The sequence below is a fragment of the Protopterus annectens genome, chromosome 10.part0 (assembly GCF_019279795.1).
Source record: "Protopterus annectens isolate FY-2018-M chromosome 10.part0, PAN1.0, whole genome shotgun sequence".
Lineage (NCBI taxonomy): Eukaryota > Metazoa > Chordata > Ceratodontiformes > Protopteridae > Protopterus > Protopterus annectens.
Genome location: NC_056744.1, coordinates 1,009,100,402 through 1,009,127,200, shown reverse-complemented (window position 1 = coordinate 1,009,127,200; position 26,799 = coordinate 1,009,100,402). Strand labels below are relative to the sequence as shown.

Genomic DNA, 26,799 nt, shown 5'->3' with positions numbered 1-26,799 from the left:
TCATGTCTTTGTTAAAACAGAAAATGGTTTCAAATACAGAAAGTCCTGACAGTAAGAAAATGCAGGATTTATTGCATGCAGTTGAACAAGTGGGAAAGCATACTCTGCAATGTGGTTTTGAGTCATTAGAGGCTTCTTGTAGAGCCACAGTTACAGGCTCTGTTATTCGAAGGCATGCTTGGTTGAAAGAATAAAGTTTACCTGACCATGTTAAAGTAAAATTATTGGATGCTCCATTACAGCATGATACTTTGCTTTATCCTCAATTTTCTTTAACACCTCTTCTGCCTTAATACCAAACAAAGTCAATGCAGACAGTGAAAGATTTCTTGCAGGTTCAACCACCTAGATTTAGCAGAAACTGGCCTTCAAAAAATTGGTCCTTTCTAGTGTCAGATAGGCCACAAAGAGGAAGATACAGACGCCCAAGAGGCAGATCTCAGCCCCAATAGGAAACAGCCCCAATGACTTCCCTCTACAAATGCCAAGCACTTACCTTTTGATAGCACCCCTAGGGGGAAAGCTAGCACTTTTCTCAAAAAATTGGCACATGATCACCCAGGACCAATGGGTGCTGAATATTGTTTCTCAGGGTTACAGGTCCACTTCCACATGCTTCCAAAACCAAAAGGTATGCCAGACTTGCCACAAAACCAATGGGCAGAGGCACAAAAACAGATTGCTGCTCTTATGGACATGGGAGCTATTCAAAAAGTTCCACAGCAAGAACAGGGGCAAGGATTTTACTCAAGACTTTTCTTAGTACCCAGAAAGGACAAAACCTGGAGACCAATACTGGACCTGTTAATCTTAAATACTTTCCGGGATGTTCCAAAATTCAAAATGTTAACACTACAGCAACTTCTGCCCATGCTGGGCAAGAAGGCTTGGCTAGTTACTTTGGACCTCAAGGAGGCATAGCTGCATGTCCCACTCAGACAATCTTGCAGAAGATACCTCAGATTCATAGCAGGCTCAATGCATTACCAATTCTCTGCACTGCCCTTTGGCTTATCTACTACGCCCAGGGTCTTCACAAAATGCGTGGCACCAGTAATTGCATTTTGCAGACAAAAAGGAATTCAAATATATCTCTACTTGGACGACTGCCTTATTCAAGCAGAGAGCAAGGACATTCTTCTAAAGCATTTGGCATTTGTAAAAAGATTGCTAATTTGCCTAGGGTACACAGAAAACGAAAATAAATCAAAACTAGTGCCCTCTTGAGATAATATTCCTGTGTGCAAGCTTAAATACAACTGCCCAGATGGCTTATCTCATGCCAGACAAACAAAGGCAACTGACTCGTTACTTTGAAATGATGGCAACAAAAACCCAGCTCCCTGCAAGAAAAATTCTGCAGGCCCTGGGCTTCATGGCATCCTGCATTCTAATTCCCTATGCAAAACTGCATATGAGGAAACTGCAATGGTATCTAAAGTGTTTGGACTCAGCGTTGTCACAGCTTGGAGACGATCATAACTTTAATTCCCTGCCTACAACAGGAGTTTCGATGGTGGTCCTAGGCCTGTCACTACAACAAGGGACAGCCTTTCACCTTACCCACAGCCAGGCAGACAATAACAATGGATGCATCGGATTATGCCTTGGGGGCACATATCGCAGGAAAATGTATTCAGGGCACGTGGCCCAAGGAACAAATGCATCTTCACATCAATCAAAAAGAGATGCTAGCTGTACAGAATGCCCTGACAGCTTTCAAGGACCTAATATATCCAGGACAACTACTAATAAAGATGGACAATACCACAGTTATGTGGTACATAAACAAGCAAGGGGGCACACATTCCTACCCCCTATGCAGACAAGCCATGACTTTGTGGAACACAGCACCGACCTGTCAAGTATATCTGCAGGCAAATTCCTGCCAGGAACAAAAAATACACTGGCAGACGAACTAAGCAGAAATCTCACTGATCCTCACGAATGGAAGCTAAATCCACAAGTGTTCAGCATGATAATGAGGAAATGGGAATGCCCAGACATAGATCTTTTTGCCTCCCCTCATAATTACCAAATACAGAAATTTTGCACAAGAACTTATCACTCTCAAGCATGGAAAGTGGATGCTCTATCATTCAGCTGGAAAGGCCTGACAGTCTATGCCTTCCCTCCGATGCCTCTTCTTATCAAGGTGCTACTAAGTCGGACAAGAAAGGCCAAAAATTATCCTGATTGCCCCAGACCGGCCACACCAGCACTGGTACCCAATCCTAAAGAGTTTGTCTCAAGGCCCAGCTTGGCTTCTACCTCAAATTCCTCATCTTCTGACACAACAACAAAACAGTCAGATTCTGCACAGTCAACTCAGAACTTTAAACCTGGCAGCATGGCAGATAATGTCGCCACTCAGACTGCACCTCTCTCTAAAGCTGTTATGGATGTCATTTTTGAAGCCAGGAGGCCCAGCACTAGGAAATCTTATGCAGAAAAATGGAAGAGATTCTGTGCTTGGAACCAGGCACAAGGGCTCGAACCACTTGTCCCTAATATACCTCAGATTTTACAATACCTAACTGAGATGTTGGACAAAGGCTTATCTTTCTCATCTATTAAAATCCATGCCTCTGCCATTTCAGCTCATTACAATATGGACCCTCCTATTTTTTCACATCCTCTACTACGACAGTAGCTAAGAGGGACAAAAAATATAAGACCCCCAAGGAGAGTACCAGTACCTACTTGGGACCTCAATTTTATTTTAGAAAAACTCACACTGCCTCCTTTTGAACCAGCCAGCACAGCTGATCTAAAATTCTTGTCATGGAAAACTGCTCTGCTCCTAGCAATAACTTCAGCAAGAAGAGTCTCAGAGTTAGTCATTAATGGCTATGGAACCTTTCCTCGTTTTTCATCAGGACAGGGTTTCTCTTAGGACAAACCCAACATTCATGCCAAAAGTGGTCTCCAATGTGGCCTTAAACCAAACCATTCATTTGCCTACTTTTTACCCAAATCCCTAGAATAAAGGGGAGAGACTTCTGCATGCTTTGGATATACACAGACAGCTACGATTCTACTCGGGCAAAACAAGAGCTTTCAGAAAAAGTGAGCAACTGTTTGTAGCATATGCTGCAGGATCACAAGGAAAGCCTATTACAAAGCAGACAATCTCGAAATGGACACTGCATCCGCTTCTGTTATGCACAACATGGCAAATCAGTGCCTAAGGGCATTAGGCCTCATTCTACCAGAGCAGCAGCCACTTCAGCAGCTTTCCTCAGAGGAGTACCAACCAAAGACATCTTAGAAGCTGCAACCTGGAGCACAGTGCACACTTTCAACAAGCACTACCACTTACCTCTCTACTTTAAATCCAGAGCAGGCTTTGCCACTGCAGTTCTGCAGGGCTTGGTAGCCTCTCCAAATCCAATTTAGACCCAGCCACCCAACCTCAGCTTTGGGATTCTGCCCAAGTGTAATGACTGCAACAGTGAAACACGATGAACATAGTACAGTTGTGTACCTATCATAAATGTAGATGTTAGAGTGTATTCACTGTTGCAGTCCAGGTTACCCACCCACCATCCCCCTTTTTTCATTGCTGGGACTTTTCTGTACTTCTCATCTCTATACTACCTAAGTGTTATATTTTCTTGTAGATGAAGGAAATGTTTATAGTAATATATGCATGTTTTTTGGGCATAATTTTATCTTTCCAGCCTTCCTATCTGGGGGCACCTGACATCTGGGGCAAGAAAAACTGAAGAAAATGGCTTTGGTTGCAACTTTTATACCCCTGGTGCACTGACGTCAGGGAAGAGGCGACAGCAACCGACACCGGACCAAGACTTTGGAACTCGGGCCAACTGGGTTCGACTGCGGGTCGCCTGCCAGCAGGATAACCCAAGTGTAATGACTGCCACAGTGAATACACTGGAACATCTACATTTATGGTAGGTACACAACTGTACTTTAAGTAAAATAAATGTTTTTCCTAAAATACCTACTGGATTTACATATTGCTCTTTTTTATTCTCTCTTAGGCTACTTTTCTGTTGCACTGACCTGTTAAGAAGTTTTCCTGATGAACATGCTTTTCCATAAGAAGTTTGATGCTAGACTGTGCAGACATGTATATTCATTGTGTGATCCTCTTACTGAGAATGTAATTTTATTCACATTCCATAATATAATATAAGTTGTACTTTCTGAGTCTTTCTTTCCATTTTTCTTAAGAACAACTGAGTCTTGTTGTTGTGCTTCCTTCCATGGGTTAAGAAGGCAGCTGTTGCTAGTATCTGTGATTTAGTCTGTTTATTGCCATCATTATTTATTGTTTTGCTCCATGTGTATTGCTTCCATCCTAACCCTTCCTTTGTTTTCTCTCAAGTAGATTCTTTAAGGTAGATTCCATTTATCCACATTGGTTGCTGTCTGACCCTTTTTTCAGCCTTTGCTACTCCCTTGCACAAATGTAAAATTTCTCTCATTCTGCTGCTGCTTTGGTGTTTGACTCTTGTTTTATATAAAATTAACATTACCCTGTGCGTCTTCCTTTGTTACTACTGTTATGAAATAGTTAGTTTGACTTCATTTTCCATTCACAAGTAGTTTGGTCTTCTAAATACAGTTTGTAAGTATCTAGAAAAACACTACATAAACAGTAATGTGTGCCCATTGTATGAATATTACCAATCTCCCAGGGACATCTTGAGACATGAGCTAGAAGAGCACCTGCCTTACAAGTCACTGGGAATGCAGTAATATCAGTACTAAGCACATTGTGTGTCCTTCATTCATTTTATAAAATGGGCGTCAGTCTTTTTGATGTTTATTACAGTTTAAGTATCTTGATGCAAACTCATCCATTTGTTAAAGATTAGAAAGTTAGCAATTTAAATGCTTGTGAAAGCAGTGGAGCAGTGGGCCTTTCTGAACAGTGTGTGCAAGATTTGTTTTAACTCCTGAATGAGTACAAAGTACATGCAACATTGCTACATGTTCACATATTTTGTAATTCAGTGTATGTGTGACTTAATGAAACATGCTTCTGAAAAGGCATAGAAATTTTCAGCAACTTTGTAGCTGCAGCAGATTGTCTAAGCAATGCTTTTCTGTACTCTGCTTGTGATATTGTCTGGGGTAAAATGTAACAGGTTTATAGAATAGCACTGGAGGCCATCATTTATTTTTGTTTGATATTTGTTTTAAAACAAAGAACAAAGTAATACAGAATTCCTTTTTTATGAATATAGCAATTAATGAATAGTATCATAGAAACGATTATGTCTATTAACACACACAAAGCACAAACTGTACAAAGGCAGTTTACAGACTGTACTGTTTATCATAGTTAATGCTGTGTTGTATAGAGTTTTATCTCACGTTCTTTCTAGGGCCCTCCCTCTTCTCCTGCCAGATGCAGCAAATGCATAATATGACAGTAGCAGGCATTGCTGTACCATCAGGGCCGACATTAGGGCAGTTGGACCAGTTTGGCCCAATAGGACCCAGCTCCCTCAGAGGGTCCTGCACTAAGCTATGACAGGATTATTATGCCTTACATGACCCACAAATTTTCCCAGGTGATACTACAGAAGATACAAGGCATTTTCCTACTGTAGTCTTGCTCCAATAGTACTTACAAGTCCAATATTATTAGGCACCGTATTAGCAACTGCAGCTTCATGCCTCTTATATGGCTCACAGTGTAGCTGTTTGCACTCCTGTAGTAATCATTTGCTGTTACTGAGTGCCCAACAGGGTTTTCAAATGAAAACAAGTCAGATTAACCATCTGATTTTGTGTACCTCTCCAGTTACTGTATTAAAGTAAGACTAGGCTTATTTTGAAGACTTGTAGAGAAATACTCTTGTCCTCTGCTTCTCTTTCTGATATGGGCTTTGTGGAACAGTCAGTCTCAGACAGCATGAAAACAAACAGTAGTAAGCAAAAACAAAAACGCAGATACCCTGTGAGGTAATTTCTAATCACTAAAACATATGACAGAATGTTACCAGTTCAGCAGTAATGTGGTGTGAAGTCTTTGTTGCAGTCACAGATAGGAGCAAAATGAACACACAGAAGTGAAACATGAAGTGTATGTGCTGAGTGGTAAGAAGCAGAGATGGAGAGAAAAGAGCAAGCATGCAGGGAAGTACAAGCCAGGATAATATGTAGCGTTAAATGAACATAGTTGTAAGTAGACATGATACAGGAATTCAGTCGTTAAGTAAGTAATAAAATAGATAAGAATACCTATACATGGCAAAAAATACAAAGAGCAAAGCATTTGGCTGTGCGAAAAAGAGTAAAGCATGAGTCAGATAAGGAGAAGACAGGAAAGGAGAGTGACAGAAGACCAAAAGTTATTTGTGTAAAACATAGTTTTAAAAAGTATGTAGGGATCAAAGGGGAAGTGTGCAGCTAACACCTATCCAGGTTCAGGAGATTGACAGTACTCAGAATTTGAGAACATGTTTACCGTTAAGCTAAGGTGTACCCTGTGGTGACACACCATGTAGACACAGGAACTCAGTGACCGATCAAACGGCCCCCTTACGCTGTGCCTGAGTGACTTTATTAGACCCTGAGAGAGGAACTACAGGAGTTGTTGGATCTGGGGTAGTCCAGGTGTCCAGTACTTTATTTTTGTTTTAACATGTTTTATGATAAAATATAAGTGAATGTATGTGTGTGTGTGTGTGTGTGTGTGTGTGTGTGTGTGTGTGTGTGTGTGTGTGTGTGTATATATATATATATATATATATATATATATATATATATATATATATATATATATATATATATATATATATTATTTATTTTTTTTAAATAGTAATAGAATACATTCCTGATATAGTCTTAAGTTGATGAAGACAGCAAGCAGAGGGAGAGATGAAGTGGTAGATTGGGTGGGGGTGGGGGGGCAAATGAGCAGGCCCCACCAAAATGGTCCAAACTTGGGCCCGCAATTGCTAAAGTCGCTGTGTGTACCCTATAAACAGTGGCTGCTAGAAGAGTAGAAGAATAATTTAAATAGGAAAGTACTGTTAATTTTTTTATTGTATAGACTTTTGGCGAAAGGTACCTCACACAGTGAGGGCTGCTTTTATTTTTTCTGTCATGTACTTCTTCCACACATTGGTGTAGGATTTATCAGTTTGAGCATTTTTTTTTTAGGTTTTCCTCCATGGGAGGTCTATGGCCATGCACTGTACATAGCAGAAAACTCATTCATGGGTGCTGTAATCTTCCTTGCCTGCCTAACCTTCTGATAATCTGATTATGTTTTGTTCTTTTTATAATGGAATGCAGAACAGTGGGCTATCCATTTAGGCAAAATCCGCTTTGTGGCAGGGGAACCCCTCCTTTCTCCTTACAAAGAAAAGTGACAGAGGTGTAATTGGTGCAGTGTTAGATAAAGAGTCCATCTTTGGTAGATGGCATTGAGCACACCAGGCAAGATCTTGTAGTGAATGAAACAGATTTTGCTGAATAGTTACGTGCTACGCTGAGGCTCCCCATAGGCTGGATAAGTATTCTGCAAAGCTTACATGAGATGCAGCAAGGTATTCCATCTGCAAAAGATTCTTAACGGTCCAGAATGAAAAATGGTTGAGTTTCTGTCCTTGCTTGCAAGCAGGTTGAGCTTTGTCCTTGCTTTCAGGCAGCGGAAATAACTTGAGCTCTGTTTGGTTCAATCACATCCATGTCTACTTAGCACTTATAACCTGTAGCTTTGATTTAATTTTTGATTTTACTGTTGTAGCTGCTTGAATGCATTCATAACCAGTACGGTGAATACCGAATGTACATCAGTGTGTAAGCTTTAAGTTTAAACATACCTCTCAACCTCTTACCGCAAGAAATCTGGACAAAGGCTAAAATAATGAGGGGCACGAAGCTCAAAGAAATAGGTACAGATTTTAAATATTATTCTTATAAAGTTAGTTGCTAGAATAACAGGTTTTGTATCAGCTTGCATTTTCTGAGGGACGTAAAGGCAAAAATCAAATGTCTGTCATTAAGTGACTTGAGAAAACTACAGATTCTATGAGGAACAGACTAAAAATATGAGGCAAAAATCTGGACATTCTGTGAAAATCTGGAGAGTTGAGAGATTAAGTAACCGGATAAGTAGTAGCCATACATATTGCTTGTGATAAAAATGTCAAATGTCAACCCAGATGTAAGAACTGCCCAGTAAATGTCAGACAGATAAAAGGACTGCACAAATAATTTGATTTTCCTGGTTACACTTTTTTTGGGGGGGTTGCGTTTGCATTCTAAAACTATGCCCCAAAGTTTGGATTAGTAGGAATGCTTTTGTTGCTGCTGCTCAGACTTTACCACAGTTTGTTTTGCCTCCATAGGAACAGCTAGAAGAATATAAAGCTGGTTGTGAACTAGAGGAAGGCTGGATATTGATGTGTAAACATGCAGATGGTGGTGACAGATTGGTACCAGTGGAATCACCAGATCGAACACAGAAGCAACAGTTGCTTTATGGTTATGATTATAAACCATTTACCAGGTATAGCATAGCGACGGATGCAGTTTTATTCTCCATGCTTTTAAGTTTGTTTCCTGTTCGTATGCTGCTGTTCAGACATTGTATGAAGCTTCACTGCGCCAACGTTTGCTCAAGGATGGCTTGACTGCACCTTTCCTCTGTTAATGCATTTTGTTTGCTGTTGTAGTAGACTGCAGTGCTGCTTCTCATTTGTTGTGAGACATAAGAATGTAGGCATGTTAGCTGACTTGTGTCCCTTTCATCTCCGCTGAGCATTTGCTTTCACGTAAAATGTTTGGCCCAGTGCTCACTCTGACAGATCTGATAATTATTACAGCTCCAATGGCATAGAGATATAGAGACCTGGCTATACCTCTGATGACCCAAGTTTGAATAGCGGCTCTGGTGACCGTTGATACTAAATGAGGAGGATGCTTGTACCAGTACTAGTGGGAATGGTGGGGCAGAGCAGGTGGTGGAAGGTTACAGTTCCGTAAGAGAGGAATGGTGATACAGATTGCAACCTGGGGCAGGGACTTGTCCAGCCAAACAGTCCCTTGAAGTTAGAGTTTGTATTGGGTGTGGACAGGTTTGTACTTGTATGGGCAGTATGTGGGGTATAGCAGTGATGGGAATCGCATGCCCCCACTTTGGAGTGGGTTTAGGACCATTAAAAGTATGTTGTTAACCAGGATGCCAGCAAGGGCAGAAGCAACCCTAATGGATTCCTGAATGGCAGGCCCTACAAATGGCTCTTACCCCAGTGGTTGTGGGAGTTCCCCTAACATCCAGGAACATATGATCTTAAGTACAGTAGGTGGAGAGCTTGAAAATTATCAGGAATGGGGGTAAAAATAGCCTATGCAGGGAGTAAGCAAAGAAAAAGAATATTCCTGATAATCATCATTGGCCCCTGTTTCTATGATGGAAATGTTGTTGTCTGAAATCATATCAGATCAGTTGAAATAGAAGGATAAAGACTGGAATACAACCCAGGTGATGATTTAGCAGATTGAGCTCCTTTTGAGCTGAGGGTAGGGAAGAAGGAAAATTGGGCATTTGCCTGCTCAGAGTGAAGGTGTGGGGCATGTGCCGAAGGAGCACTTTCCAGTGATAAAAGTGCCTGGTGGAGACCAGGGATTACATGAGAGTGCTGTCTTCAGAGGGTTGATCCAGAGGGGTTATGCCGCATGCAGAAGTAAATGATGTGCTTGCTAGTGCTCATTAAATGTAGAACATTGGGCATAAATGCAACATGAATAGTGAGATGTTAGGATTACCATGAGGCACCCTAGTCCATGTTGAAAATGGTATCGGTACCCAGTGACTCAGTCCTTACAATAAAGGATTTATGTATTTCTTTATTTATTTTTATTTGCATTTGTTTACCAGGAAAGCTCCTTTTTAGTGGGGGCTTATAGAGAAAAGCTCCACATAAAACTGAACAGTAAAACATAAGAAATATATAATTAAGTTAAAATTTTAAAGCTCTTAATACATCACAGGTTTGATAATTGCAGTTTCACATTTATTTATTCACAGAAATGGCAAGGCTTCCTTCGCAAAGTGGTCAACTGTGCGAAGGAAGCCTTGCCTTTTCTGGGTGTGGTGTATTCATAAGTTAGTTCTTGATTATAATTTATTGACATTTGTTAACCGGCAAAGTCTTCTGGGTTAGAAACCCATTTTCAGTGGAGACCTGGGGAGAAAAGTTCCACAAATATGACATAAACAAATGAACATACAGGGCTAAAATTTTTACAAAAATACATTAAATGAGTTAATTTGTAATAGAGCAATTAGTTGCTAGGTTAATACAAACATGATAAAAAGTAGTGCATAATAACAATAATATATACACTGTGTATGGTACAGTCATAGTGATGAGAAAGTGGTGAAAGAAGAAAGATGCAAGTAGAAGAGGTTGGTATTTTGGTGTGTATGATAAGAAGAGATGTGGAAGTATGGGGGATGGAGGTGAAAGAGGTATAGAGAGATGAAAGAAGAGAAAAGAAGAGTAAACATTTACATGCATAGGCATAAAGGAAGCTGAAATTAACTGCAAAACAAAAACCTTTTAAGGTAAGGGCGCTGAAGACAAATGAGAAATTGCACTTTTGCAGGCATTAAGAAGTGCAAGGAGGATGAAAGAGTTAGAGGAGATAAAAGGTTGAGATTAAAGAATGAAAAATACAACATAGAAAATTGGAGTAGATAGAAGTTGTAGAAGTGTGCCATAGATGTATACGAGTTGGACAGAAAAAAGTAGAAAATGATGTGTAGAGCAGCTTTGTCAACTTCAGGGGGTTAAATGCTGCCTTTTATCCTTATCAGCTTTGCTAGCATCGGGGGAGGTTGAACATGGGCCTTTTATGCCTTGGCTAAGCTTCAGATTGTTTCTTCATGTCCTTCAGGTGCGACTCCTATCTGTCATTGTCTTGAGGCATAGAAGGTTCCTTGGAACGATGGATGCAGACCAGTTTTTAAAAAAACATTTTTATTAAATCACAGTTTATGTAAGGACATGAGTAAAGATACACATCAGTAGCAAAGAAAACAAACCATAGTGACATTTTCATTATTTTTATGCAATACACATATGTTTCTTGTTAACGGCTAACATTTCACTCTAACATTACATAACTTGGTCAATTCCTGCCTTCTAGTAAACCTCACTCCTCCTCCTGAGCATTATTCTGCATGTGTTATTGTCACAAAAGCTCTGCTCCCATCCTGGTATAATGTGTAATTGATAATTTTTACGCTTGTCTGTGTTATGCAAAATACCTTTCTACATGTACATATTACAGCTATCATGTCCAAAATGATTTCATGCTCTGTTTGTATAGTTGTGTTGTAGTTGTCATCTTGTATACCACATTCCAAGAATGTTCATATCTGCATATCTGTGTACATTTTGTAACCTTTTTTAATTGGTATATGTTTGTAACTTTTTTTTTAATTGGTAATTGTTTATCATCATAGAAGTTCTTGAATATCTCAATTTGTTCCACTGTTCAGTTTTGCACTACTACAGCTGCCCTGTGGGCACACTGGTTATGGGTGAAAATGGCTTGAGGACCAGCCCACCCACCTTGGATATCAACTGTAATAAACAAGTATGATAAGTAAATGAAGAGTTGTGGGACAGCAGGTAAATTTAAGCCTTTACTTTGACCAGCTCTGGTGGTGGTAGCTGTAGCCCAGGCAACCCCAGACTGATAAGTGTTTTTTTGAGAACTTGCCGGAGCTGTCAGGGAAGGATGGGTATACCCTTTCTGGAAGGGAGGGGCATGGTCATAGGCTGCCCTGAGTCACCATCCCTTGAAGCTGGGCTGACATTGCAAGGGGCAATCAAGCTGCTTCGGCAGTAATTCTCATCTCCAGTGCAATGAAGCTTGCATCTGCATCATGGAGGATATTGTGGCCCCTACACTGATATAGGTCATACACTTCCTCACTAACGAGTGGAGTTAGACCTAAATAAAAAATGCAGTCATTGCAGGGATGCTAGAGAAGACCCAATCCACTGCTGACCCTGTCTGTGTGATGTCTTGCCCTGTCAGCTCTTGCCCTCACTGGGGAATATCCATGACAGAAAAATAGATCGACATGACTCAGAGACTGGGTGGTCAGCATGTACAGTAGGGAAAAGCACAGGGGAAAATTAAGCCTCCTCTTCATCTTTAAACACCATTTTTGGGCAAAATGCAATTAAGCAAATGCTTCCCTATATTCTCTACAGTGTTGTGCTTGAGTTCTTATGCTGGTAAAATTAAGCATCTGAAGACTTCCATACTATCAGGCTTAAGTTTTGCTGTCATGGTTTTAATTAGCCCAAAATGCCTTTTGGCTCATTAACACATTTGTTGTATGTGCTTGTTTGTATTAATTTAAGTATTGGGAATTTGATTTTTTTTTCCTTATTTACAGTGAAATTGTTAGGCTATACATCTTGTTAAAACTCTGACTTTTTGCTGGAAATTCAGTTTACTGTTTACACCGTGGTTGCAAGCTTTGTATGTTAGTAATATTTCTAATGTTGGACTTTTGTTAAGGTGGGAACAAGTGGTTGATGCAACATACTCACATTTTCTTGGACCAAAGATGAAAATTGCAGAGCCGGATGAGGCAGCTGTTACAAGGCTCAGGTAAAACGGCAAAGACTGGCTTCTTGCTTAGATGTGAAAGATAGGTGAACCTTTGTAAATCACCAACTGTTATGTCTTAAACACAACTTCTCAATGATATGTAATTCATGGTGTGTGGCTTAATATTTCAGGATCTTCCCAGTTAGCATCTATCCTTTTATGCCAGTTTATTAGAATTACATAGTTTTTATGTTTAGCTCCTTTTAACCAGATAGGACACATTGAATGCAGCTGCTTATTTGTGTAGGTTTTCTTGTAGCTGTGCTATGGTTAGTTGACTTGCTTAAATAGATCTTCCCAGTTGGCATCTATCCTTTAATGCCAGTTTATTATAATTACATTGTTTTTATGTTTAGCTCCTTTTAACCCGATGACATATTGAATGCAGCTGTTTATTTTTGTAGGTTTTCTTGGAGCTGTGATATGGTTAGTTGACTTGCTTAAATAGAATGTAGCTCATTCATAGTTCATTATTTTTAACTAATAAGCTGATGCCTGACATACAAGGTGTCTGTACTCTGTAGTCATTGTCCTGATACATATATGTATGTCTTTTAGTGTGGTGGTGGACTTTTCTTTCCTGTTCTTTCCCGCCTCTCCGTGCATCACATCAGTAGTTCATAGGTTCATAGGTTCATACTAGGCTATCTGCCCAAGGGCATTTATAAGTGCCTATCATTTTGCTGTGCCTCTGTCTCCTCTTGAACAATCAAATCTGGGTTTGACATGGCCTTATATGTCAGGCACAGGTCACCTCTGAGCAAGCGGTATGAGACTGAATAGAGCTGGAGTTCTTTCAGTCGGGCAGCATAAGACATATTTTTGAGACCCTTTATCCTTTTGGTGAGGAACAAAGTTTTACATTCCTCATCAATGGCCTTGGTGACTGTCTCGAAAAGTCAACGGAGGCACTAACTGTGGGTTTAATTTTTTGCCTTAGTGAGGGCAGTTCTCACCTGGGCGTTGGAGATGTTTAGCAGTGCACTGAGTTGTCATCTGTGAAGTTACTGTCCCTTTAAGTGACTGCCTAGTTTTTACTTTGTGGGGTTCCACACTTTTGAAGGGAAAGCATGGATCACTTTGCACTTGTGAGCAGCATCTGTGGTAACCAAACAAGTGGCCTGGCAGATGCTTGCAAAGACAATGTTATCCTTGCTGTAAAAGGAATGCATGGTCATGCCATAGTATTCAAGGGAACTGGGAAATGAGGAAAGGAGATCGTAAAGAAAGTCTGTCGTTAAAAGATCTCTTAAAACTGAGAAAGCTTTTCTGTTACATCACTGTTTTTCTTTAAGATGCCCTTGCTACTTTCCTTACTGTTTTTCATTATTTATTTTATCTGAGTTGACTTGGATGCATATGCAGAAAACATTTTGGTTTACCAGTAAGTGGAGATTATGCACCATTAGAACTGTGCAAAGCTCTGCTCTGAAACTAAGTCTGTATTGAAAGGTGTACCAAAGGGCACGACTCATCTGACCGAAGACTACTAAGTCCAGTACAGTTGATGGACTGCTAATCTCTGAGTGTAGCTGCTGCAGTTTGTCAGACATGAGAAGGACAAACTGGCTTCATGACTGTAGTGTGTGCTAGTCCTTTGATGATGGACTTTATCTAGCAGCATTGATATTTTTTATAATCAACCATAGTGGCTGCCAGTGAAATAACTCTTTAAACTATACCTGGCTTTGTGGCAGATATGAATAAAACCCAGACTGTGATCTAGATGGCCAGTTCAGGTGCTGGAAAAGCTAGGTGGTTCTGGATAGGAGTAGACTGCAAATGCTGGCTTGTCCGTATTGTGGGGAGAGTGTGGAGGATGTTCAACATTGGATCACTGTTGCAGTAGCTTAACTTTGTGTCCTATATCACTGCCACTAGCCAGCTTTTCAAAACTAAAGGGTACCCTCCATGCACTTGTAACTGTCCAGGAGCTTCAGAGGAGCTCCATATAAAAAGACAGAGCACAAAATGCTCAGAGCTTTCTTTCAGCCAAAGAGTTCTCTTTCTACAGATTCTGTGGAACTAATGATTTGGCTAGTGATTCTTCAAGGCTTAGCAGATAGGGGAAAACCTTTCACTGATTTTATGTTTCTGAGGAAAACTTAGGATCATCCTACTGATCACTGCTGCAGTATCCCTAACTATATGGGTTATATCCTGCTAAGGCTATAACAGCCGACCAGCTTACAAAGTTTCAAGGGAACCTTCCGCACACCCAAACAGTTAATCAGATTGTGTTGAGCTGAAGAACTATCAGGTGGACATAACTAGAGTTGGCATGAAGACACAGTGACATCCTTTGCAAAGAAGATCACAAGAAGCAAACGGAAACATATCCGTTTTCAGTCACAGTAAGCAGCAGTCTCAAAGAACTTGAACTACCAAAAAAAAAATGCAGAATTCAGATTGAGTAGTCTTCTGCACAAGTGGTATCAACTGTTGTAAGTGAAGGGCATTACTCCCTAGGAATGTGGTAATGTTGATATGTACTGTGGCAAGATTTGATAGTACTGCCAGAAATATAAACAGAAGATGGAAGAGCCCCGATACGTTTTGACAGTAAAAGTACTACGTTTTCATAACTGAAATGGTCATGAATAGCTTTTTGAAATGGTGGGAGAAGTGGAAAAGCTGCAGCAACATGGAGCACTGGATCTTTTTAGTGTTTTCTGTATTTTGCCGACAACTTATTTGACACTACTATGCATTTTTTGACAGGTATGGAAACTGGAGTAGCAGTCAACATGGAATTGATTTGACAGGAGCTTCAACACTTTGCTTTTTTCAGTTAATCCCATTTGCAAGGGGGTATAAAATTAACCATGTAGCTATCTTATCTCTCTTTCTTTGTTATCAAATCCATCTACCTATCTGCCTGTTTGTGTATAAAAAAACATTAAGCTAGGCCACACAGACAAAAAAAAAGCTGGTGTCATTATTAAGCAACAGAGAACTCTGTACCTACCACCTCCTCACCTTGAAGATTTCTCTGAGAACATATTCATAGAGCCACATTTGCAAACTGTAGGAAGTCCATCTGTTTTGTACATGTGAAAGAGGCAACGTATCTCAAAATAAATGCTGTTGTAGACCCAGCAGTTCTCTGTTTTTGCTTTGAGGTGCTTTTGACTGGCACCCACCATTAATGCCTTCCATAACAACGGAGTGTAGAGTACTGTGTTGTTTTTGGGAAGATGATGGAGGCCTCTGGTGCTGTGGGAATAAAGACTGTTAATTTTCAAACCCACATATTACAGTATTAAAGGAATATGTTGAATCAAACAAAGGAGATGGCAGAATCTTTTCAGTATGGTTCTTTAGAAATTCAGAGTGCAGTTAAGTAGGCACACATACTATAATGTGCAGATGTGATTTAATTGACGTTCCTGCCAGGTCATCTCCCTCTGGTATAGTTCTAAGATGACACACCTGGTTCATAGTCCAACTTCTTCCTGAGATTGTAAGAGACCAGATTTCCATCTTTTTTATTGTCCCACCTTCTCAAGAACCATTTTAAAGACTTAAAGGAAAGGACTGTGTAAATTATGCTGTGACTGTGTTACACTCCTTTCTCAAAACATATTGAGAATTTTCCCACAAAACAGTGTTCACTTTGTAAGAAACAAATGAGCACTGAAACACACAAAAAAGAAGGTATTTGAGAAAGGTACTAAAGATGTGGAAGAGGCTAGGATAGGCAACATGGTGTGGGTGGAAGCTGGAAGAGGCTAAGATGGACAACATGGCAATATGGTGTGGGTGGAAGCACTGGCAGTCCTCTTATTCTAGGACAGATTTTTTGCATCTCTTTTTTTATTTTTCATCTTGCTGTTCTCCTCCATTGTTCCTTTGCCAAAGCTAATAAGAGGTAGACTGGCCTTTTACAGAAGTCAGTGGTATACCTTGACTACAGATCCATGGTTTTAAGTAGCTCAATATGTCAGGATAAGGACCTGTCAGTATTGGATGGGCTGCTTTCTTCTACAGTGATAGATGGGGTCCTACTAGGTATGAAAGGAATAAAGTTCTGTGCCGGACTCTCTTCCTAGTCTGAGGAACAGAAGGCCTTTAGAGATACTTGCTAGATCTTTCCATACTAAAATTGCTGACTGCTTACCCTTACTGATGCCATAGGCCATAATGGACACCTTAGAAATGAAGGATTCTTACATTCATATTCTCTTCCAAGGTCACAGAAAATGCTTCAGATTCCTGGCAGCATCCCAGCACTTCACTTCACTTCCTTGCATTTGGATTGTCCACTGCTACCACGATACTCTGACATGTGTAGCTCCAGTTTTACTTATTTCAGTTCCATCCTGGTAGCATAGAGGGATGAAGTCCTGGCCATGTTCCATCCTGGTAGCATAGAGGGATGAAGTCCTGACTGTGTCCCAAGTGATCTGAGTTTTCTTAGCCTCTTGGATATCTGATGGAGCTGGCAGAGGAGAATGGGTGTGCCTATACGGGGGTGGGGGGGGTCCATGCTGATGTAAAAAGATGGTTCAGCATGTCCTGGTGGAGACCAGGATTTGGAACACTAGCTAGGTGTGGATAATGGGATGGCCAATGAGGCATAGTTGCCCAAGAGTATGTTCTTCTAAGGACATGTGTCACTATCTGCAAAACCTACAAATGATGTAGCTTCAGCATGCTAGGAGTATGTCCTAAGACAAAAGCTTGTTGCAGAGTATGACACATGGGTACTGGCTTTCCTCCATCTCCAGGACAATGCTTTCCAGTTCTGCATTCCAACCTGCTGGGCATTTCCATCGGGGGATAGTACCAGACAAGTACCGATTTCCACACCCGTTAAGCAGACCCCAAACTTGGGGGGGGGAGCAGTGCCATGTTTGGAGGTCAGGACATTAAGAAGGGTATTTGACGCCTGATGGTGAAAGCTACAACACCAGGACTCAAAAAAAGAAGAAAAGAAAAAAAAGGTTTTACTTATCTGTCACTGCAAGGGGAATACATATACCAGTGTCTTCATGACTCTTGATTCAGGCTCTGTCCTAGAAGGAACCAAGTTTAGGTTTGATTTAATCTCCTTTCTCTGCAACCTGGGCTTCTCCATCTTCAGTTAGAAGTCAAGCTTGTCCTGAGTCAATGTCAGGGACTTTCTGGAAGCATTGCTAGGTACACCAAAACGTAGGGTATTCCACTCTCAAGAGGAAAGTCACATTCCTCATTCTTCCTCAGTTTCACAGAGAGAAGTCCACTGACAGCAAGGAAGGAGTTTTGGGTTTTACTGTAGGTGTTTGCCTCCGTACTTGTCGGCATTTTTGGCAAAGTTGCATCTGAGGAAGAGCCATCGACAGTTAAGGAACTTCTGGTTGCAACATCTGCACCCATTAGGTGTAGTCCTGCCCCATTGCTATAATCATTCATAGGAAATTAAAGTGGAAGATGCAAGGAATGCCCTTCAACTGCCCCTTAATAGTAAGACCTTTAAGATAGATGTGTCTGACTATGCTTGAAGGGCTCACTGTAGAAGCTTCACAGTCCAGGGGGTTAGACTCGGAGGGCCAGAAACAAGCCTCTCAATGTCCAAGAAATGTCCAAGAAGTGCTGGTTTTGATGCATGTCTTCCAGGTCTTAAGGAATGTTTGATATTAATACAGTTTGATTCTGCCATTTCCTTTAGCTTGCACTTTCAGCGGTTTGTTCGGCTTGAGATCTGCATGAAGTGAACTGTAAAGATTCTTGTAAAAACTAAACATAGTAGCTGCGCTCCAAACCTCTCATCTTTGTTTGCTCAAACTAAACTGTATTACTTCATGCAGTGAAGCATCTGTCACTGAGATGTGTTTGCCTTGTATAAGGATGTCCTTGACACGTTGTGTTTAGGCAAATTATTTTGAACTTTATTAGTAACATTCCCCTCCCTTAGTGCAGTAAAGTTATCATTAATAATTGTTCACTAAATTCATCATCTCTATACTTCTCTTTGTTTTATGTAAAGCACAGGCTCTAGAGTTTATTTACAAACAGTGCAATAATACAGTTTTTGATTTTCTTCCATTTTCTAATGTTTGCAATTGTGTTTTCATTATTTATATTTGTCCACTCCCACATCTCTGTGGGATTCTGCATAGTGATCTCTCTATACTGATTTAAATTGATTTAGTTATTTACATTTGTTAATTGAGATACTCACACAGATGGCCATTTCCAAAGGAGGTCCCGGGAGAAAAGATGCACAGGTTAAAATTACAAATGATAATCATTATGAAAGTAACAGTATAAGTTAAGTATAAGTTACAAAAGACCAGTATTTCCTGATAATCTTGTAAGTAATAAACCACTAGTTACAGTACAAAGTAAATTATTTAGACACGACTAAAAAAAACCCATTTGCTGTGATAACAAAGTGATTAACAAACAGTTTTCGTATGATCATGATACTTGGAGCAAATAGAGCTATATGAAAATTGTATATCTAGTGTCAGAAGAGAAGATGTGGGAGAGGTTAGGTGTGAGGGAAGATGACTAGAGGAGTTCTGTATTGTGGGAATTATGGTGTTAGGGAAGACCTAGGATGCTGCATAAAGGAAGCTTGTACATGGAGGTAAAGAGAAAGGAATATCAAATTTATACAGACCTGCCATATATGAGGGAAAGTCAGGTGCATGGGAATGACAGAGTAGGGGCTAGATGTTTTAATTTGTTTGTAAAGGTGTTATGATTTGAATTCCTTTATAAGGTCATGATGTATAGAGTTTCATAGCTTGGTTACATGAACTTGATTTAAGGAATCACCATAGTCGTTATTGGCTTTGGTAACATCTATAAGGTCAAGAGAATGTGATCGCAGGTTTTTGGGTGGAATGTGTTTCTTAACTATAGTAGATAATAAAGGACACCTATTCAGCTTAATTAATAACTAATTAATAAGATCTAGGTGGCTTATACCTCTGAATGTTATTATGTTGTTCTAGCCAGTTAATTTTTTGTAGTGCTTTACTATTGTGGGCAAAACGGAGGACATCAGGTGCTTATTTTGCAATCTTATGTTCTCATTTGTAGTTGTGTTTTTGTAATGCTAGTGAAAATGGAGGAAAAGTTTAGAAGGGAAAGAAGGAACCATTTTTGAGCTGTGTTTAGTAGTGCTGACTCTGTTTTGATTTAGGAGGCATATCTTTCTACTGTTTTTGATGAAGAATACTTTATGGTCAGTGATTACATCTAGAAGTTTGGTGTGGATTTTCAACAGAGCTGAAAAGAAACCATTTTAGTTTATTGGGACTTAAAAGGAGCTGGAGTTAGTAAACCATTGCTTTAAGGAATTAAAATTTTGTTGGGTATTAGTTTGTAGTTGACGAAAGGATTTACTGTAGCAGATAAGGGTGGAATCCTCTGCACATTGAATGAGTTTACCATTGGAAATTAAAGTATGCATATCGATGACAGAGATGATAAATTGGACTAGACAAAGTATGAAACTTTGGGGGAATCAACACCTATATTTGATGGGCCAGAAGTCAGATTGAGACTATCTAATAGGCTGAGATCTGCTGGAGAGGTCACTTCTGAAACTGTGAAAGGTATTCCTACATAGGTCCAGTTTTGGCTAGCCTTTGAATGAAAGGAGGATGTAAGACAGTGTCAAAGGCCTTTGACAGGTCAAGGAAAATACTAACCGTGAATTGGTATGAATTTTTCCTGTGAAGAATGTGATTTAGGAAGGAGAATGAGGTAATTTCAGTGCCGTGACCTGGTTGAAATATAGGTTTTCTGGGAAATAGTCTGTAGGTAGATAGTAAAACAGTGTAAGAATTTGGTCTTTATACCTTTTTCAAGTATCTTAGAGGGGCTGATAACATAACTGTTGGTCTGAAGTTAGTGAGGTTGTTTTGTATGCCTCCCTTGTAAATTAGGGTTTAACAGGATTTTTTGCAGAGCTGAGGGCATAATGCTCTGAGATGGATTTGCCAGTACTGTGTATTCTGTTCCAGTTATCAGCTGCAAGTGATGGATTTGCCAGTACTGTGTATTCTGTTCCAGTTATTATCAGCTGCAAGTTGAATATGTACACTGTCAGCTGCAAGTTGAATGTATTCTGAAGTAAGAAGATCAGGTGCTAGAAAGATGGGCTTAAATTTCTATAGTTAAATAATCAGTTGTAGTTGAAATGAGCCAGTAAGGAAGTCATTGAGAGGGTTGTGAGTTATGGTCATAAATTGCAGAGATGGCAACATTTGTGAAGAATATGTTGAAGGTGATTTCTTTAGCTCTTTTGTAAGATAGAGGGCTGGTGAGGTTTTTCTTCCTTCTTTGATTAGCTTGTTGATAGCAGCCCAGTATTGCTTAAAACTGTAATGTGTAAGTACTAGTTGTTGAAAGTAGGACTGCTTGGTATTTCTAATCTTTTTTCACTTTATTTAGTGCTTTACAAGCTTGTCTACTTTTTGCAGTATTTTCCATTGTTTCTATATATTATCCTTCTCTGACTTTAGTTGTTTGATGTCTGAGGACATCCAGGGGGCAGTAAAACATTTGATCTTTTTTTCTCCAGATGGGAGCAGTGGAGTTTAAAATAGAAATAATGTATCCAGATCACATATATATATATATATATATATATATATATATATATATATATATGTATATATATATATATATATATATATATATACATACACACACACACACACACACACACACACACACACACACACACACACACACACACACAGCCCCTTCTACACTTCTCTTCACCACTCAGCATGGGCACAGTTCACTCAGTTTTACCTTTGTTAGACTGCATTATCTTATTCTTATTTTCAGATTTTCTTTGTTGCCACTTTAGTTCCTTTGTAACTCAAAAGTTATCGTACAGTCGATTGTAATGTAAATGATGTATAGGTTTACTGACAGTAACTGACTTTGTCTTGGTAATTATTTAGTCTCTTTTAAAACAATATATATCCTAAGAATGCATTGGTTTGAGCTCTATGTATTATTGGGATTGCTTTTGCCATTGACAGTGGCTGAAGCTGGTCTGTTGGGATCAGGTCTTAATCCCACTAATGTTGCAAATAAAAATACTTATTAACGGTGAAATTGTTCAAGTCCTTTGGCTGAGAAGACTGTTTTCATCTCCTTTTACTGCCCTCTTTCAGTAGAAGACTTGGGCATAGATATAGTAATATGTTGTTGTGTACATGCCGTGATTGCTTATATTATACTTTTGATGATAATAAAAGGTGGTTTGCAATCTGCCGTGCCCTGCATCTAGTAGAGGTTATTGCAGTAATAGATTAACTGAAATGCAGGAATATGCCAGTCATAGACATTGGAAAAAATTTAGGGGACTAGCTATATGTGTTTGTTTTTGTAATGATCCATGTATTGATGCAATTTAGTAATATGTACTAAAGTGACTCTTGTCTCGCTAAAATTAAATAAAATAGTTTGTTTCATTTACATTTTAGGTACATACCTCCAACGTGGACTTATGAGTGTGATGAAGATTTGGTCCATTGTTTCTGTAACCCAACTGGGAAGGAGGCAGAGGATTTGGGCAGTGCCAAGCAGTATGTGGACAACATCGAAGTCTCCTCATATATGGTAGTAATCTCTTGCATCCCTGCCCTTGTGTATTTTGACATCCTCAGATTTTTTTTTTCTTTCAGTGCATGTAACATTCCACATAAGGTTTTGGATGACCAAAGGGTATGACGTCTTGGATACTACCCATTTATAGTCTTAACAAAATACATATATAGAGAAGGAAATTCTCTGCAGACCTGCACTTTTTACCCTCCCTGTTGTATCATTTGGAGGACCAAGTTAACCTGTGCCCAGTTTTTCCTGCTAATTATGGCTTTATATGTATGCATTATTGAATCTTTTCACTGTTATTAACCTGTAGTCTTTACAAAATCTGCAACACGCAATGAAAAGTTCATCCCTCACATTGCTCCAGAGCTAGCTGTTTTCTTCAGATTTGATTTTGTTTTCACATGGCTGTGCTTCTCAAAGGTAGGGTTTATTATAGCAATAACCCACGCCTGGGTGTGGGTAATGCGGGATTCACCCACGGTTGGCGTGGTTTGGTCACGAGGGCGAAGCCCGAGGGACCAAACAAAGACAACCATGGGTAATACCCCCATTACCCACACCCAGAAGTGGGTTATTGCTATTATACTATGACATTATTTAAGAAAAGAAATAATTACTTTTCTTAAATAATGGCATTGTATAATGCCTCTTTGCTGCCCTTCCGCAGCTGTCTGGTATCCGCGGCAGTTCTGATGTACTGCGCATGCCTGCGCAGTACTTCAGAGCTGTGGCCAAAAGCAACGGAGAAAGCAAGATCTCTGTTGCTTTTTACTGTTTCGCTATGTTAAATGGGTTTAAAATAAGCAACGGAGATGTCCGTTGCTTATTTTAAAGCTGTCTCGCTATGTTAAACCCATTTAACATAGTGAAACATTAAAAAGCAGCGGAGATCTTGCTTTCCCGCTGCTTTTAAATGGGTTTAACATAAAATAAGCAACGGAGATGTCCGGTTAAACCCATTTAACATAGCTTTGACAGTTTAAAAAGCAACGGAGAAAGCAAGATCTCCGTTGCTTTTTACACACTGTGTCGCTATGTTAAAGGAGTTTAACATAGCGTGACAGCTTTAAAAAAAGCAACAGAGATCTCCGTTGCTTTTTTTAAACCTGTGTCGCAATGTTAAACTCTGAATATAGCGAGACAGTGTTTTAAAAGAGACTTATACTAATGGAAAAAGTCCGGGCGACCGGACCTTTTTCCATTAGTATAAGTCGATTTACAACGTGCACGCTGGCCAATCAGCATGCACGTTTTGGAATATTAATGGGGGGTCATGGTATAATTGGAGTTGCTGATTCTTCTGGAGTATTAAAAAGTTTCTGTCATGGCTGCTTTTTCCTTCATTTCTTTGAAGTTGTAAATATTGCTCTTTTATCTCTGCTCACATGGCTTCTGTTTTCTGTTTTTTGTTGACCTTCAATGAGTGGACTCCATTCTGTTTGTACCTTTACAGGCATAGTCACCAGAGCTAGATGCATGTTGCTTAAGAGTCTCAATAAATGGTTTGTACAGACAACATGACAGTCTCCCTTCAAACATCATCCAGTTTCCTGCATTTCCTGACTCTATCCAATCATTTTTGATCATAGATGCTTGGTATCACAGGCATTAACAGTTTCCATTTTGTCTGTTTTGTCATGGATGACTGTCAGTATACCACATAATTTACTCTCTTCACCTGCTTCTATGCATCTGGGACTACAGTTCTCCCTGGAGGAATAACAGTTGGCTTGGAGGACTGTTACCTAGTTATAAAACTGAAGTAAATAATTTTTGTCTTGCCATACCGTACTTGCAAAGTAATTAATTTAAATAAACAGATATGTTGGGTTCATCATGTCAACTTATTGGGCAAACACCAGTGCTGCTTTACAAACAATATCCTTCCTCTACTTCCTACTGCACTCAACACTTTCTGTTGTTTTACTGTGTTAAACAAAATAGAACACAATTTAAACAGAAACTGACAAGCTTCTTATCTCTGTATGTCCCCACAACCACAGAGCCCTCATCCATTGTCAGCTGGTTTCTTCCCCTCAGATTACAGAGTTATAGGACCCAGGGTGATTAAGACAAGAACTGAAAGTCATGGTCGTCATCCATGAGGGTTGGGAGATTCTGAAAAGAAAGATAAAACTAATAAGTAAATAAATACTGAAGAAGCGGAGAACAGCTTTGAAAAATATGTATTTTTCCTGCCCCCCTCCAGCTGTGATACAGGAATAGCCTACATCACTTCAGCTCAAGTAAGGTTAAGACTACATAGAAAGCACAGTATCAGAAAGTATAGTATCAGAAAGTATGACACTTTTTTGTTAAGTGAGATCTTTGAGCTTAGCTTTTTAAACTATACCTTGAAATATTCTCCCCTCATACAAGCAAACTTGCTTAAAAAGTCCTCCTTCAGCCTTAAACACTACTTGGATACAACTCTCACACTCCATCAAGAAGAAAACTACATTAAACTTAACATTCCTTCTTTTTTTAGCTCCAACACTATGACAATCTCTCCTCATCCACCTAAAAGATCTTTCCTTTTACCCCAGCTTTATACTTTAACTAAAACAATATCTGCACAAAGGTAACTGCTTGTGAAGGGATCATTTCACCTAGTTACTTCTTTTCTAGCTTAACCTTTTACATTATGTTCTACCTGTCTTGTATATTCGTCTTACCTCTGGTACAATAATGTAAATGTTGTACACCTTGTTGTGTGTTAGTCTGTTTACTAAAACATTATAAAAACTTCACATTTATCTGTGTGCTTTTCTAAAAAACTTTAACTATGTTTCAGCTGAGATGCATTCACCTGGACTGTGCTGAAACTTATCAGTTTTGCCTGGTGTGTTATCTCCAGTAAAAACAAAATGAAACAAAAAGAAAAGAACAAAGTAAAATTATAAACTCCGTAAAACAGCGTCTGTTCACAGCTGTAACCTGCAGAAGCTAAAAAGTAAAACAGATTTTTGAAGCTCATGGATTGATCGAAAGCCGTAGTTGTGACTAGCAATATTTTGTCATTGTATTGTGGCAAGTTCTGTTACTAGTAAATCCAGTGTTGCTTTTAACTTCTCCTCCTATAAGAAAAAGTGCATGCATCCATGCATTTTCAAATAAAAGCTCATCTGAGAGTAGAATTGGATGTTTTGAGCCCTTTGGGACCAAATATTCAAAAAACTATTTAAGTTCAGATGTTCATCGTGTTTCACTGTTGCAGTCATCACTGTAGGGTTCTTCCTGCCGGCAGGCAGTCCTCTGTCGGCCAGAATCCCAAAGTCTGGGTTCGGCGTCGGCTGTTCAGTCATGCTCCCTGATGTCAGAGCGCTAGGAGTACAAAGCTGCCAGCCGACGCCATGTTCTCCGGTCTTTCTTGCAGTGCGGTGAAAGCAGTTCGCAAGTGCCGGTCGGCTGACTCCTGATATTTTGTCGTGCTTCAGTCCGAAGACTTACTTCTTCTCAAAGCTAAGTACCCCGTTGGGGAAACTTTTTTCTTGCTCCAGTCCGATGTCAGAAAAAGTTAATAATTGCATTTCTTGTGGGAAGCAAATACCTCATAAGGATTTCCATTCTTACTGTATTCCTTGTTTAGGCCCTGACCACGACGTAACTAGTTGTCTGCTTTGTGCTAGATTTAACCAACGTACAATTAAGCGAAGGTACAATTTTGCTTTTCACTACTTTGGTAGGCGATTTAATTATAAAATGTCGTCTGACTCGCTTCTGACTACCGGAGTTCACAAACGACGCAAGGATAAGGACAGGCCTCCGAGGTCCAAATCAGATGACGTTTTACAAGCAGAGCCAGCTACAGGTTCGGCTGTCATCAGTGAGGTGCTTTCACAGCCCCTGTCGTCGGCCATTTCAGAACCGATTGCCGAAACTGACTCCCACGAGGAGCCAACTAGGCCTTTGAGCACTCCAGCTGCAGGACCTTCGGACAATGCTCCCTCAGATGGGTCTGGAGCCGCTGTGCAGGTACTGGCTTCCGAGCGGGTTTTCAGGCCTACACAGCCTCTGATAAAGGCAAAGCCAAAGGCAAAGACTCCTTCTAAATCTAAGACACCAGCCCAGGCCTCTTCTGATCCGGGACCCAAATCTCAGAAACAGCTACTTAAAATGGCGGAGGACTTACTAACCATGATTAGGGGTTCACATCCCCCTCCAGAGAAAAGGACAAGGCAAGAATTGGATTATGAATCTTCTGATCAGGCATCTATTTCTTCAGTGTCTTCCTCTGAACAGGAATATACTTTCCTTCCTTATGAGGATTCTGATGCTGAGGAATCTATTCCTTCAGCTTCTCCCCCTGAGGATTTTTCTTTTGGGGAAACTTTACATGACATGAGGGAACATTTTCACTGGGAAGGACAGGAGTACTCGGAATCTAAGAGAAGGCTTAGGGATTTCCTTCTTCCCCAACATAGACCCCTGGCTATTCCTCCTATTTTGGATATTGTGGATGATGCCTTTTCTGAGGCTAATTTGACTCCTGACTCCTTTCCTCCAGCCCCTGCTAAGCCCGATAGATATTACAGGGTCCCTGACTTCCACCAATTCCTTTACAAAAATCCTTCTGCTGATCCAGAAACCATTTCTCAG

The 26,799-nt window shown here is 39.9% G+C and overlaps 1 protein-coding gene across 1 annotated transcript in view; it reads left to right on the top strand.

The window, feature by feature from the left end:
* The window catches only part of HECTD3 (HECT domain E3 ubiquitin protein ligase 3), a 1,089,315-nt gene that overhangs the window by 144,291 nt on the left and 918,225 nt on the right, over positions 1 to 26,799 (top strand). The window contains exons 3-5 of the mRNA XM_044085764.1: positions 8,340 to 8,500; positions 12,538 to 12,630; positions 22,071 to 22,206. Of these exons, the coding sequence (XP_043941699.1) occupies positions 8,340 to 8,500; positions 12,538 to 12,630; positions 22,071 to 22,206 (390 nt within the window). The remainder of the gene's footprint in view (positions 1 to 8,339; positions 8,501 to 12,537; positions 12,631 to 22,070; positions 22,207 to 26,799) is intronic.